At 38.7% G+C, this 12,574-nt stretch overlaps 1 protein-coding gene across 1 annotated transcript in view; it reads left to right on the top strand.

Moving 5' to 3' along the window:
• Positions 1-8,647, top strand: part of RDX (radixin) — a 99,469-nt gene extending 90,822 nt beyond the window's left edge. The window contains exon 15 of the mRNA XM_070803382.1: positions 8,554-8,647. Coding sequence (XP_070659483.1) covers positions 8,554-8,620 — 67 coding nt within the window. The 3' untranslated portion in view covers positions 8,621-8,647. The remainder of the gene's footprint in view (positions 1-8,553) is intronic.
• Positions 8,648-12,574: the final 3,927 nt, after the last annotated feature.

The raw sequence follows: 12,574 nt of genomic DNA, 5'->3' as shown, positions 1-12,574 counted from the left end.
TATGTGATCTTCTTTTCTGACCTTAGGAAAATGTCCTTTGATTTCAGACTTTACTTTTCAGGTTAAATATTGCTCTTATACCTAGAGACTTTTGGTTAAGTGATTTTCTTGGACCCCAAATATTTTGGGGGGATACAACCTAGATTAGTTTCGAAGTGCTAATGATATTTCATGTTAATCAGAAGAAACAGTGATGTTAGTGGTTTGCAGTCTGCCTCTCTTCCTGTTCCCTTAGAGTCACAGTAAATTCTAAGCTAATGTACCAGAGAGGTTCATGAAGTCTAGGTCCTCAATCTGTAGTAGTTGCCATCTTTCTATTGCTCTTGCAGCTGCTGAGTTCTGTTTTTGCATAGGTTTTAGGCATGCTCAGAAATGTTTAGTCAAGTCAACATACGGACTTCCTAGCCCATGGTTATCCCCTTTCTAGGGGTGCCGGATCCTTTCCCAGATTCTCTTACTTTTTCAACAGCAGTTTTGTTTTTTACAATAGATACATAGATCCAGATGTTATCAGTCCAGATCAGGTTAGATAAACAGGCAGTCTGCTTGGCACTTAAAGAGTGTCTGAAATAGATGTGAAGCAGCACAATGTAATGAATTTCATCAGGGTTTGTATTATGATCTGGCCACTTTCTAGATATGTGACATTCAGAAGCCACTCAGCCATTTTGAGCCTCAGTTTCTCCATCTGTTAAATGAGAGTACCACTGACTGAGCATTGACTGTAATAATATACATGGAATGTTTTGTTTACAGCCTGGTGTTTTAAAGGCATTTATTATGTCATTTTTGTTTTTCATAATATTTTTTGTTCATCTCTCAGTGTTGTATTAGTATTTGTACCTCCCTCAGTCCTGTGGGTTCTATTTTTTCTGTCTTCTGTTTGCCTTTTAAGGACTTTGTGATTCTCTTTAGAAGGTTCAGTTCAGTTCAGTCGCTCAGTTTTGTTCAACCCAGCATATTCATTCATGTTGCTCAGCATATGTTTATTGAGTGTGTGCCAGGTCCTGTACTATGTCTGTAGAGGTAAAATAGACAGTTTGTCCTGAGCATGAAGAGTTTGTGGTCTACTGCTAGAAAATAATGTGTGTGTTTGAACAAGTGAGGTTCAGGGAACCTCAGCCTCTGAATGTTGGAGTGTAGCAGGGCCCAGGCCTGCCCCGTCTACAGTACTTGGCTGTCTTAGTGACCTCATGCAGTGTTGTTGCTTGAGATACCATCTGTATGCTAAAAACAAATTTCGAGCCAAAACCCTCTCCCTTGTACTCCAGATGTGTGTGTCTATTTACCTGATGTTTCCACTTTGATATCTAATAGGCATCTCAAACTTGTTACATCAAACCAAATTTGAGGTCTTCCTCCTCCCCCCCCCCACCCACTCATTACTGCGTCAGCCTTCCACTTCCCCGACGCTTCTTTCCGTGGGTCTGGCCCAAACCTTGACTGTAATGTGATTCTTCTTTTCCTCTCTTAATCCACACCCAATCTAATCACGAACCTGTTGGCCCAACATTCAATAATACATTTAAAAAATAACCATTCATACACCCTCCACAGCTGTCAGCGCATCCCACAGACCAGGATTGCTTGTAGTGCTGTTGGCGCCTTCTGATGGGCGTTCTGGAGTCCTCTCTTGCTCTTCTACAGTCTATGAGGACAGTAGCCTTGGAAAGGTAAGTCAGATCCTGTCACTTATGCCTGAAGAACCCCCAGACCTTTTCCATCTCAGTGAAAGCTATATCCCTCTCGGTGGCCATTCAGAGCCCAAGATCTGATCGCTTGTCACTCTGACCTTGTCTGCTGATTTCCCCTGTTCTCACTGAGTTGAGGTCAACTGGCTTCAGTGTTATCTTCTAAACTAGCCAGTGCTCCTGTTTACCTTTTTACGATGCACTTCCTTATCACGTCCAGGATTTTGCTTCAGTGTCACCTCAGTGTGGCCTTCCCTTAACCACCCTATTTAAAATTGCACTTTGCCCCAGTATTCCCTACCTATGTCTTTTAACTACTTCTCTATGTAGCACTTACTATCCAATGTACTATGCATATATTTTTATATTTCAATATATATGTGTATTTTTATTAAATGAATGGGGTGGATGAATTCTGGGAGCTTAGAAGGAAGGCATCTAATCTTGGTGGAAGGCTCCCTGGAGGAGATGATTCCTAAGCCAAGTCTTTCAGGATGAGTTAGTCAGTGGTTGGGGGTGAGAGGCAAAGCTAGGAGGGCCATCCAGATAGCAGGAGTTATGTGTGCAAAAACCAGACAAGGGCTATGCTGGAACTACCTATATGTTCAGTCGCTGATTTCTGTCCGACCATTTGTGACCCCATGGAATGTGGATGTCCAGTGGTATTCTCAAGGCTGGTTTACACATGGGTTAAGGAAAAAATTGTACCTTAAGAGTAATTTCCAATACTAAAATCAGGGGTGTCAGCTATGTAAGCAGAGGCTGATAAAGTCTGGGACTAAAGCCAGCTGTAGAGTTGAGGGGCTAGACAGTAGAACTGCCTTGGGCTGTGGGTTAGGAAAGTTCACTTGGGTTACTTCTAGGGACCTGAGGACAGGTTAAGATGGCTTTTATGTTTGTTCTGGAGCTACTAAGGAACTTCTGTGGAGGAGCCCTTGGCATTTAGTCACCCGAATATTTTAGTGCCTGGTACCTTCCAGGTACTATGTACATACTAGTCACCAAGAATATAATAGTGAAAAAGACTAGATCCTTATCAATGGGCTTACTTTGTATGGTAAAACATGAAACACAGAGTAATTTAAAAGTTGTAAATTGTATTAGATTGGATCATGAAAAATTGATGTTCAGCCATCTTTGACCTATGAAAGCAACAGATCTATATTAATATTTTGAAAGGAACAAGGGAGTGAGTTGGGGAAAATATGATAATTAGGGTAGGAAGGTCGGAAGAAGTCTCTGAGAGGAAGTTGCATATAAAAAAAAAGATTTTAAAGTAAATCAAGACAGCAAATGTAAATGCCCGGAAGGATCAAAGGAGCACGGTGGGCCTGGCGGGGAATCCACGCCTGTTCAGAGAGGGCTCAGCTCCTCAAAGCAGCACCCTCAGTGCTGCTGCGCCTTCTGATTCTCCAGGATAAGCCAGCAGACACCTTTTTTAAAAAGTGTCCAAAGAATAATGCTTTAAACATTCAAGTAGAAATGTAATTTTATGTAAAATCTCCTAAAGTTTGCATGTCATTTATTTCAAAACATTTAGAAAACATTTTGCAAGCCAAACAATGTGTCTGTTCTCCAAAAGTGGCCCACTGGACACTGCTTTATAAGCTTTGCTTTAAAGCATTCCAAGGGGAGAGAAAAGCATGTGCAAAGAACTTGAGGCAAGAAAGGGCTTCAACTGGTTCAAGGAACAGGAAAGAGGGCAGTATGTCCAGAGCTAAGTGAGCCTGAGGGAGAGTTATCTGTGAGATGAAGTTGGAAAGGAGCCCACAGAAGCACAGGTCAGAAGTGGAGGGACAGACGTGCAAATTTAGTGTGTGCCAGACAAGCATGCACCTTGGGACCATATGCCTGGAGGGACAGACACCCTTTCCTAATCTGTACAAGGATACCATAAATGCTGCAGGCGTCCTTGAAGGTAGGTGCACTATCCCATTTCAGACTTCAGTAACCTGCTTCCCTGGTGGTTCAGACAGTAAAGAACCCACGGGAGACCCAGGTTCGATCCCTGGGTTGGGAAGGTCCCCTGGAGAAGGGAATGGCAACCCACTCCAGTATTCTTGCCTGGAGAATTCCATGGACAGGGGAGCCTGGTGAGCTACAGTCCATAGGGTCCCAAAGAGTCAGACAAGACTGAGTGACTAACACACACAAAACTTGCCCAAAGGCCACTATAATGGTAGAGTGTGCCTTGGGTATGCGTTTCTTTGAATTGAAAGTCACCCTCCCCCTGCTTTTTAAAAATATAAAAGGTTAAGTTTCCAATCGAGACATTTTCACATGACTGCCCTTTGGAGGATTTTCCTGTCTGCGTAACTTAAAGTGAGTGAATTCATTAGAGGGCAAAGAAGAATGCTCTAAATATTGTACTGAATATAGAGTAACACTGACCTGGAGACCAAACTCCATCAAATTGGAGATCAGACTTATTCCACTTCTTGTATGGGCTAGTAATGCCAACCTGTGAAGAGTTTAGTGCTCTCATTTTCAAGAGAAGGTGAGTATAGCTTTAAGATTTTAAGTTGAAATATGTGATTTATTCTTGTGAGGGTAAGAAAACATCCTTTTATTTTTATTGAGTGTTAAAGCTCTCAAAATCAAATGGGTCTGTGCTCAAGGGATCTTAGAAATCTAGTGGAAAATAAAGTTTGAGATGAAGATGGTTATGGCTAGAAACAGGCCATTTCAGCTAGTTAATAGATGTTAAATAAAATATATTTCTTGAATTTGGTGAGCAGGACCTCAGTAATAAGAAGTGAACTTGGTCTAGAAGAAAATTCAAGAGACTGAGGATCAGATTGCCTAGAGAGTTTCAGCCAAAGAGGAGCCACGGAGGAAGGCGGCTGCAGAGTGAGGCCTGAGAAACAAGACTCTGCAGCCTTGAGACAAGTTCACACTTTAAGTGAGCCACCTGAGGAAATGCCTATGGAGATTTCTAAGCTAATTTCCAGAGCTAAATGTGATGAAATATTTCATGAAAATTCACCAGCTGTTTGTTTGTTTGTTTGTTTTTTTGGTCACTTACTAGATATTTGAAGACAGAGAAAGTAGCATAATTAAAAACATTCTTCAGATGCTCTGTGTGGGTTATTTGCTTTACCTTGTCGATAAAAAATGGATCTGATTTAACTTTCCTAAGAATTCTTTTAAACTACTAGATTTTTGCCTGTGGAATTAAAAGGAAAATTGTACTTTTCGGAGAAAAATCGCTAGGATTATATTTCGCTTTGAGGTTAGTAGACTGTAATTACTGAAAAAAGTAGGAGTCATCAAAATTTTTCTGTAAAGATATTAAATATTTTCAGGTCCAGATATTAAATATTTTCAACTTCGCGTGCCAGACAGTTTCTGTCGCATCTCACGAGAGCAGCCATAGGTGATGTGAGTGAAGGAGCCTGGCTACCTTCCAATAAAACTTCATTCACAGACACTGAAATCCGACTTTCTTATAATTTTATGTGTCATGATATCATATTCTTTTGACTTTTAAATCATGGTCTCAACAAAAAAAAAAAAAATAGATGAGCTGAATGGTCCTTGAACCATAGTTTGCTGACCTCTGAATTAAAGGATTTTAAAAACCGTTAGATTCTTCCAAGGGCCAGTAATGCGGCTTCCTCAGCTGTCTAGATTGTTTATTTCATGGTAGAGGGGTTTTATTTTGTAATAATGAAGAGATTTCCTTATAAATTTTAAAATTTTCCAGCAGGGATTCTCAAACTGGGTACATCAGAATCATCTGAAGACTTTGTTAAAATGCCAATTTGCAGGGCTCCTCCCTCCCAAAGTTTCTGATCCAGCAAGTCTGTGTGGGGCCCAAGAACTTGGATCTTTAACCAGGAGGCTGATGCTGCTGTTCTGGGACCATACTTTGAGAATCACTTATTTAGAATGAGGATGTGCGCCCCTGTGAGACTAACACAGTTGCTTCTTTTACTCAGTGTTCTCAGAGTAGCTATTGACTAATCTACCTAGAGGGCTTGAAACCTTCAAATTCTAATGATTAAAAGATCAAAGATAATTGGAACCAAATTTATAACTCTATTATAGTATTTTTCCTCCATTGGTTTCTGAAAGTTTTAAACACATACAAATGAGAGAGTGCTTTCAACAGGGTTAGGGAAAGGAATGTGCCTAGGAGAAATATGAACAAAAGTTATTATATACAGTACATTTTCTTAGTAAATATATATATAATAGATATTCAGGCATCAGGTTTTAAAATAGTACATTCCCAGTCGCTTTGGCATTTGGTATTCCTCCCCTATCACATCACCCTTTTTTTTTTTAATTTTAACTGTTTGTATCTACAGTATGTCTTCTTTTGCATGCATAGGGACTTGACCTAATTTTGATTACACACACACACACACACACACACACACACCTGTTTTGATGAACATAGCTGTGGTTCATTCATTTTCACTGCCCTGAAAGTGTCTGTCTCATGAATGCACTATAATTTTTCTACTTTCTTAATGATGCCCACTTGGATTGTTCCTAGTATTTTTTATTTTACAAACAATATAGCCTGAAATCTTGAACATGTTTCCTAGTAACGTAAGCAACAGGATCTGCACCTATGGAGGGGAATTGACCAGTTCAGCTTTTCTGTGTCAGCATCAACTTGTGTTTCAAAGGAAGAATATGTCCGCACTGACTCGAGCACACTTGCTATCACTAGATTTTTAACTTTTTGCCAGTTTGAAAGGTTTAAAATGTGCTTTTAGTTTGCATTTTCTTGATTACTAATATAGTTCAGAATTTTTCTTAAATTTATGGACCTTTCATGTCTCCTTTGAAATAGCCTTTTTTGCCTGTTTTCTTTAAAAGTTTTTCCACCTTGTTTTGGTAGTTCTGACTAGTTTTGACCCTTTCTTATTGTTCTACATAAATTTTATAATTAAATACCATAGGGAAAAAACCTTTTTGTTGGAAATACATTAATAGATTAATTTGGAAAAAATTACATCTGTACAATACTTAAGTATTCCTAGTCATGAATATGTAATGTCTCTGGATTTATTTATGTCTTCCTTAATACTTTTCAGTAAAGTTTAAATTTTCCATTAAGATCACCTATTTCTTTTTTTAGACTTATTATTAAGCATCTTATTTTTACCATCTTTTTAGTAGTTATATTTTAAAACTATTTGTGGCTGGTATATAAAAATGAAGTTGATTTTTGTTTGCTGATCTTATATTTAAGAATCTTGTTCAATTCTTACTATTTCTCATAATTTCTGAAGCCTTTTGGGCTTTCTGCATAAATAGGCCTCTTCTGCAGTTAATACCGTTCTCAGTCTGTCTTCTCAATCCATATAACTTCTTTTCCTTATCTACCAACTTGATTTGACTAAAGCTTTAGGTACAATGTAGAACCTCATTGCTAATTTAAAAAGATCCTTCTAACATTTGCCATGACATATATTTGCTGTTTTGGTAGATGACCTTTATCAGGTTAATGAAACTTCTTTATATGTATATGCCTATTTTGCCAAGAGTTTTTCTTAAATAAAAAGGATACTTAAAATTTGTCAAATGCAATTTCTTTGTATTTTGAGATAATATGTGTGTGTGCTTGTTTGTTAGCATATTGAATTAGTAGATTTTTCTAGTATTAAACCAAATTTCATTCTCAGGATAACTTAGTATGATTTACATCCTACCCTATGGCTTGGCACTCCATGAACAGAGTCACCTGTATTGTGAATATATGCCTCGCTGATGTGTATGTATCTCTCACTCACAGCCTCCATCCCCATCACGAGTTGCTGTTTTTCTTAGAGGGCTTTTAATTTTATGGTGCCACCTGCTGGCGAGCTTTCAACATTTCTGATACTCTTTTTCACCTCTTAGGCCAACTGCATGCATGGTTTTCTCTGTTATAACTGTAACCCCTCATTTATTTTTATTTTCTTTCTTATACCATAATATTTATTCACTTGACTCTCTAATCCTCCTTTCTCTTGCTCGTACGAAAATTTTTTTCAGTATACTCATGACAATCATTCTCTTTTCCTTCCTTTTCCTTCTCTCCTGTTTTGTTCCTTTATGGGTACTATAAATCTACCTCATTGTTAAGAATGATGAGAACAGTGCTGGTTACTAGGGGGAAATATACATTGTAGACTGACATTTGGTACAATAAAGTGCCAGCTCTGCTAACCTTCAAAGTCTTTGAAAATACTTAAAATTTTCTGTAAAGTGTTCTTAAATTTCAAATACTAATCACCCTCTAATTAATTCTGCCCATTTAACATCAAAGTTCACTATAAAGAATAAATTGTAAAACTCCTTTGTTTCATTGTTTCTGTGTTCCTTTATCCAAGTTTTGAGAGTTCTACTGTATTTTACTACAAAGACTGATGCATTAAACTGCTTGGAAACCAAACTAGTCATCCATAACATGGTTTCCATGGGAAACAGCCCACCATAGCTGCCCTTTTGATAAATAACCCACCTATAAGATAGAGATTATCAGTAACTGCGTTTCCAATTGCTTAACCCTCAAGCATAGAAAATACGGTTAACAATATTTTCCATTCTCCCTGGTCATAAGACTAAGACTAGTTTGTGCGGAAAGGCTGCAACCATGAGAATCCTAGCATCTCTTTAAAAAGGAGATTTAACATTATTCTTATTTTCACATTGTAATAATTGTGGAGATTCAAAAGTGATTGAAAAAGAAAAGGTAGAGGTTAAAGATTAGGAAAGAGATTGCTTTGGCAATTTGGTTACCTAGAGGGCCCTACAGAATGCAGGGGACAAAGGTGCTTCTGGCTTCTGTACTACAGCGCTGGCTTCCTTCTGTGTTCTTTTGCTGAAATGCTTTCTAACCTTTCTATGTCTCTTTTAAAAGGTGGGGACCCAAACTGTATGCATTGTTCCAGATGCGTTCTTGCCAAAGCAGTATAAAGCAAATGTAACAGTTAGGAAGAAGGCTCTTTCCCTCACTGGGTAAGTACAACTGGTAACAGATTCCCAGTAGACCTGCCACACCCTCGCCACCTCAGAAATGCTGGCAGGACCCCATAAAACCTGAATCTGTGCATCCACAGCCCCGAGCTTTTAGTCTAGTGAAATGCCAGTCAAAAGAGTTGACCCAGAGCCAGCCCTCCCTGTGCAGCACCTAATCTCACCCACTCTAGATTCTTTCTCAGCTGTTTGCCTCTCTCAGCTCTTTGCCAGTCAAGAACATTGAGGTCAGACAGAGTTTACTACAGTGAGATTTTAGCTGTAATCTTCATGAGGTGATTAGACATGCTACTTTAGACTATTTTCTTACTTTGTGAAAGAACCTTCTTGATGTAGAGTAACGCTGTGCCAGCTCACACATATGGTACTTGTGTGCTGCTAGAAGGATTTTTTTTTCTTATTTGAAAAAATGTTCAGATATACTTAAAAATGAAGTGTCATACCTATGTATTAAGTAAAAGAATTCCAGAATTGGTTCGTAAACCAGATTAGTATTGTGCGTTGATCACAATTTGGAAATATTTAAAAATCATTGCTCAATGTGATTACCACAAGAAATTGTTTCAAAGTTATGTTAAGACTCATCCCATTTCTAAATAAAACTACGGCAGTACAGTTTATCTTATAGATCTTGAATGGCACATTTGAGTCTCCCAACTTGCTGTTTAAACCTCCCCAAATTCTACACACAAAACTCAGAATATATTTGAGACAATACTTTAAGACGTGGAATTACTGTTACTTTTTAGATTCTTTTCATGTGACATTAAACAAATGGTGATATATTTTCACTTAGCCTGGATAATTTTTAGAAATGATTTGCTTGTTTGGCCTTGATATTTATTAATTTTCTAATCCCAAACTCCCAATACTTCCCTTCCCAATTCTTACTCCCCTTTGGCAATTGCAAGTGTGTTCTCTATGTCTGTGAGTCTGTTTCTGTTTCATAGATCTGTGTCAGATTTGGATTTCAAATGTAAGGGACATCATATGGTATTTGTCTTTCTAACCTATTTTGCTTGGTACGATATCTCTAGTTCCATCCATGTTGCTGCAAATGGCATTATTTCACTCTTTTTAATTACCTTGACTTCTGGATTGCTATGAATTGAGTTTAAGGTCATTCACTGAATCTCTGACATTCCATGACATTCCCAAAATATTTTCATTGTTTTGAAATCCACTTGAAGGGCTTGATTTGAAAGGCGTGTAGCTGTTTGTGACTCCATAGAATCTAGTTAATCTTATTCTTGATATTTGAGCTAAAATCCTTGGTTAAAACATGTTCTGAACAATCCAGATGGCCACAAATAATACTGTTCTTAGCTATTCATCTTTAAACCATTAATTCCAATGCAGGCATTTATGTAAGTAACTTCCATTTTGGAAAGTAGGAAGTCAAGAGATACCTAGAATAACAGGCAAGTTTGGCCTTGGAGTACAAAATGAAGCAAGGAAAAAGCTAACAGAGTTTTGCCAAGAGAACACACTGGTCATAGCAAACACCCTCTTCCAACAACACAAGAGATGACTCCATACATGGATATCACCAGATGTTCAATACTGAAATCAGATTGATTATATTCTTTGCAGTGAAAGATGGAGAAGCTCTATACAGTAAGCAAAAACAAGACTGGGAGCTGACTGTGGCTCAGATCATGAACTCCTTATTGCAAAATCTAGGCTTAAATTGAAGAAAGTAGGGAAAACCACTAGGCCATTCAGGTATGATCTAAATCAAATCCATTACAGTTATACAGTGGAAATGAGAAATAGATTCAAGGGATTAGATCTGATAGAGCACCTGAAGAACTATGGGCAGAGGTTCGTAACACTGTACAAGAAGCAGTGATCAAAACCATCACCAAGAAAAAGAAATGCAAAAAGGTAAAATGGTTGTCTTGAGAAGCACACATAGCTGAAAAATAAGAGACGTGCAAGGCAAGGGAGAAAAGGAAAGATATACCCACCTGAATGCAGAGTTCCAAAGAACAGCAAGGAGAGAGAAGAAAGCCTTCCTCAGTGAACAATGCAAAGAAATAGAGGAAAACAATAGAATGGGAAAGACTAGAGATCTCTTCAAGAAAATTAGAGATACCAAGGGAACATTTCATGCAAAGATGGACACAATAAAGGACAGACGCTATGTGGACCTAACAGAAGCAGAAGATATTAAGAAGAGGTGGCAAGAATACAAGACGAACTATACCAAAAAAGATATTAATGACCCAGATAACCATGATGATGTGATCACTCACCTAGAGCCAAAAATCCTGGAGTGCAAACTCAGGTGGGCTTTAGGAGGCATTACTACAAACAAAGCTAGCAAAGGTGATGGAAATCCAGTTGAGCTATTTCAAATCCTAAAAGATGATGCTGTGAAAGTGCTGCATTCATTATGCTAGCGAATTTGGAAAACTCAGCAGTGGCCACAGAACTGGAAAAGGTCAGTTTTCAGTCCAATCCCAAAGAAGGCCAATGCCAAAAAATATGCAAACTGCCACACAATTGTAGTCATATCACATGCTAGCAAAGTAATGCTCAAATTCTCCAAGCCAGGCTTCAACAGTATGTGAACTGAGAACTTCCAGATGTTCAAGCTGGATTTAGAAATGGCAGAGGAACCAGAGATCAAATTAACAACATTTGTTGGATCATAGAAAAAGCAAACGAATTCCAGAAAAACATGTACTTCTGCTTCATTGACTAAGCTAAAGCCTTTGACTGTGGATCACAACAAACTGGAAAATTCTTAAAGAGATGGGAATACCAGACCACCTTACTTGCCTCCTGCAAAACCTGAATGCAGGTCAAGAAGCAACAGTTAGAACCAGCCATGGAACAATGGACTGGTTCAAAATTGGGAAAGGAGTATGTCAAGGCTGTCTATTGTCACCCTGCTTATTTAACTTCTATGCAGAGTACATCATATGAAATGCTGGGCCTGAAGCACAGCTGGAATCAAGATTGCAGGGAGAAATGCCAACCTCAGATAAGCGGGTGACACGACCCTTACAGTAGAAAGTGAAGAGGAACTGAAGAGCTTCTAAATGAAGGTGAAAGAGGAGAGTGAAAAAGCTGGCTTAAAACTCAACATAAAAAAACTAAGATCATGGCATCTGGTCCCATCATTTCATGGCAAATAGATGGGGAAACAATGGAAACAGTGAAAGACTTTATTTTCTTGGGTTCCAAAATCACTGGGGTTGGTGATTGCAGCCATGAAATTAAAAGACGCTTGCCCTTTGGAAAAAAAGCTATGACAGACCTAGACAGCATATTAAAAAGCAGAGACATTACTTTGCTGACAAAGGTCTGTCTAGTCAAAACTATGGTTTTTCCAGTAGTCATATGTGGATATTGAGAGTTGGACCATAAGGAAGGCTGAGTGCCAAAGAATTGATGCTTTTTAACTGTGGTGTTGGAGAAGACTCTTGAGAGTCCCTTGGACTGTAAGGAGATCAAACTAGTCAATCCTAACGGAAATCAACTCTGAATATTCATTGGAAGGACTGATGCTAAAGCTGAAGCTTCAATACTTTGGCCACCTGATGCGAAAAGCTGACTCATTAGAAAAGACCGTGATGCTGGAAAAGATTGAAGGCAGGAAAAGGGGACGACAGAGGATGAGATGGTTAGAGAGCATCACCAACTCAATGGACATGAGTTCAAACAAGCTCCAGGAGATGGTGAAGGACAAGGAAGTCTGCCATGCTGCAGTCCATGGGGTCGCAAAGAGTCGGACACAACTAAGCAACTAAACACCACCACCAACAAAATCCTTCCAATTGAAATTTGCACATCCTTCAGCTTGAAAAGTCACACAGTTGTCCACCTCAGAAGAACAGCTGGGCCCCTCCTTAGCTGATTATAGTGTTATTGACCCAAGGAAAAAGACAGGGACT

The sequence above is a fragment of the Bos indicus genome, chromosome 15 (genome assembly GCF_029378745.1).
Source record: "Bos indicus isolate NIAB-ARS_2022 breed Sahiwal x Tharparkar chromosome 15, NIAB-ARS_B.indTharparkar_mat_pri_1.0, whole genome shotgun sequence".
NCBI lineage: Eukaryota > Metazoa > Chordata > Mammalia > Artiodactyla > Bovidae > Bos > Bos indicus.
Note: the sequence above shows the minus strand (reverse complement) of the source record. Positions and strands in the feature narration are given on the sequence as shown.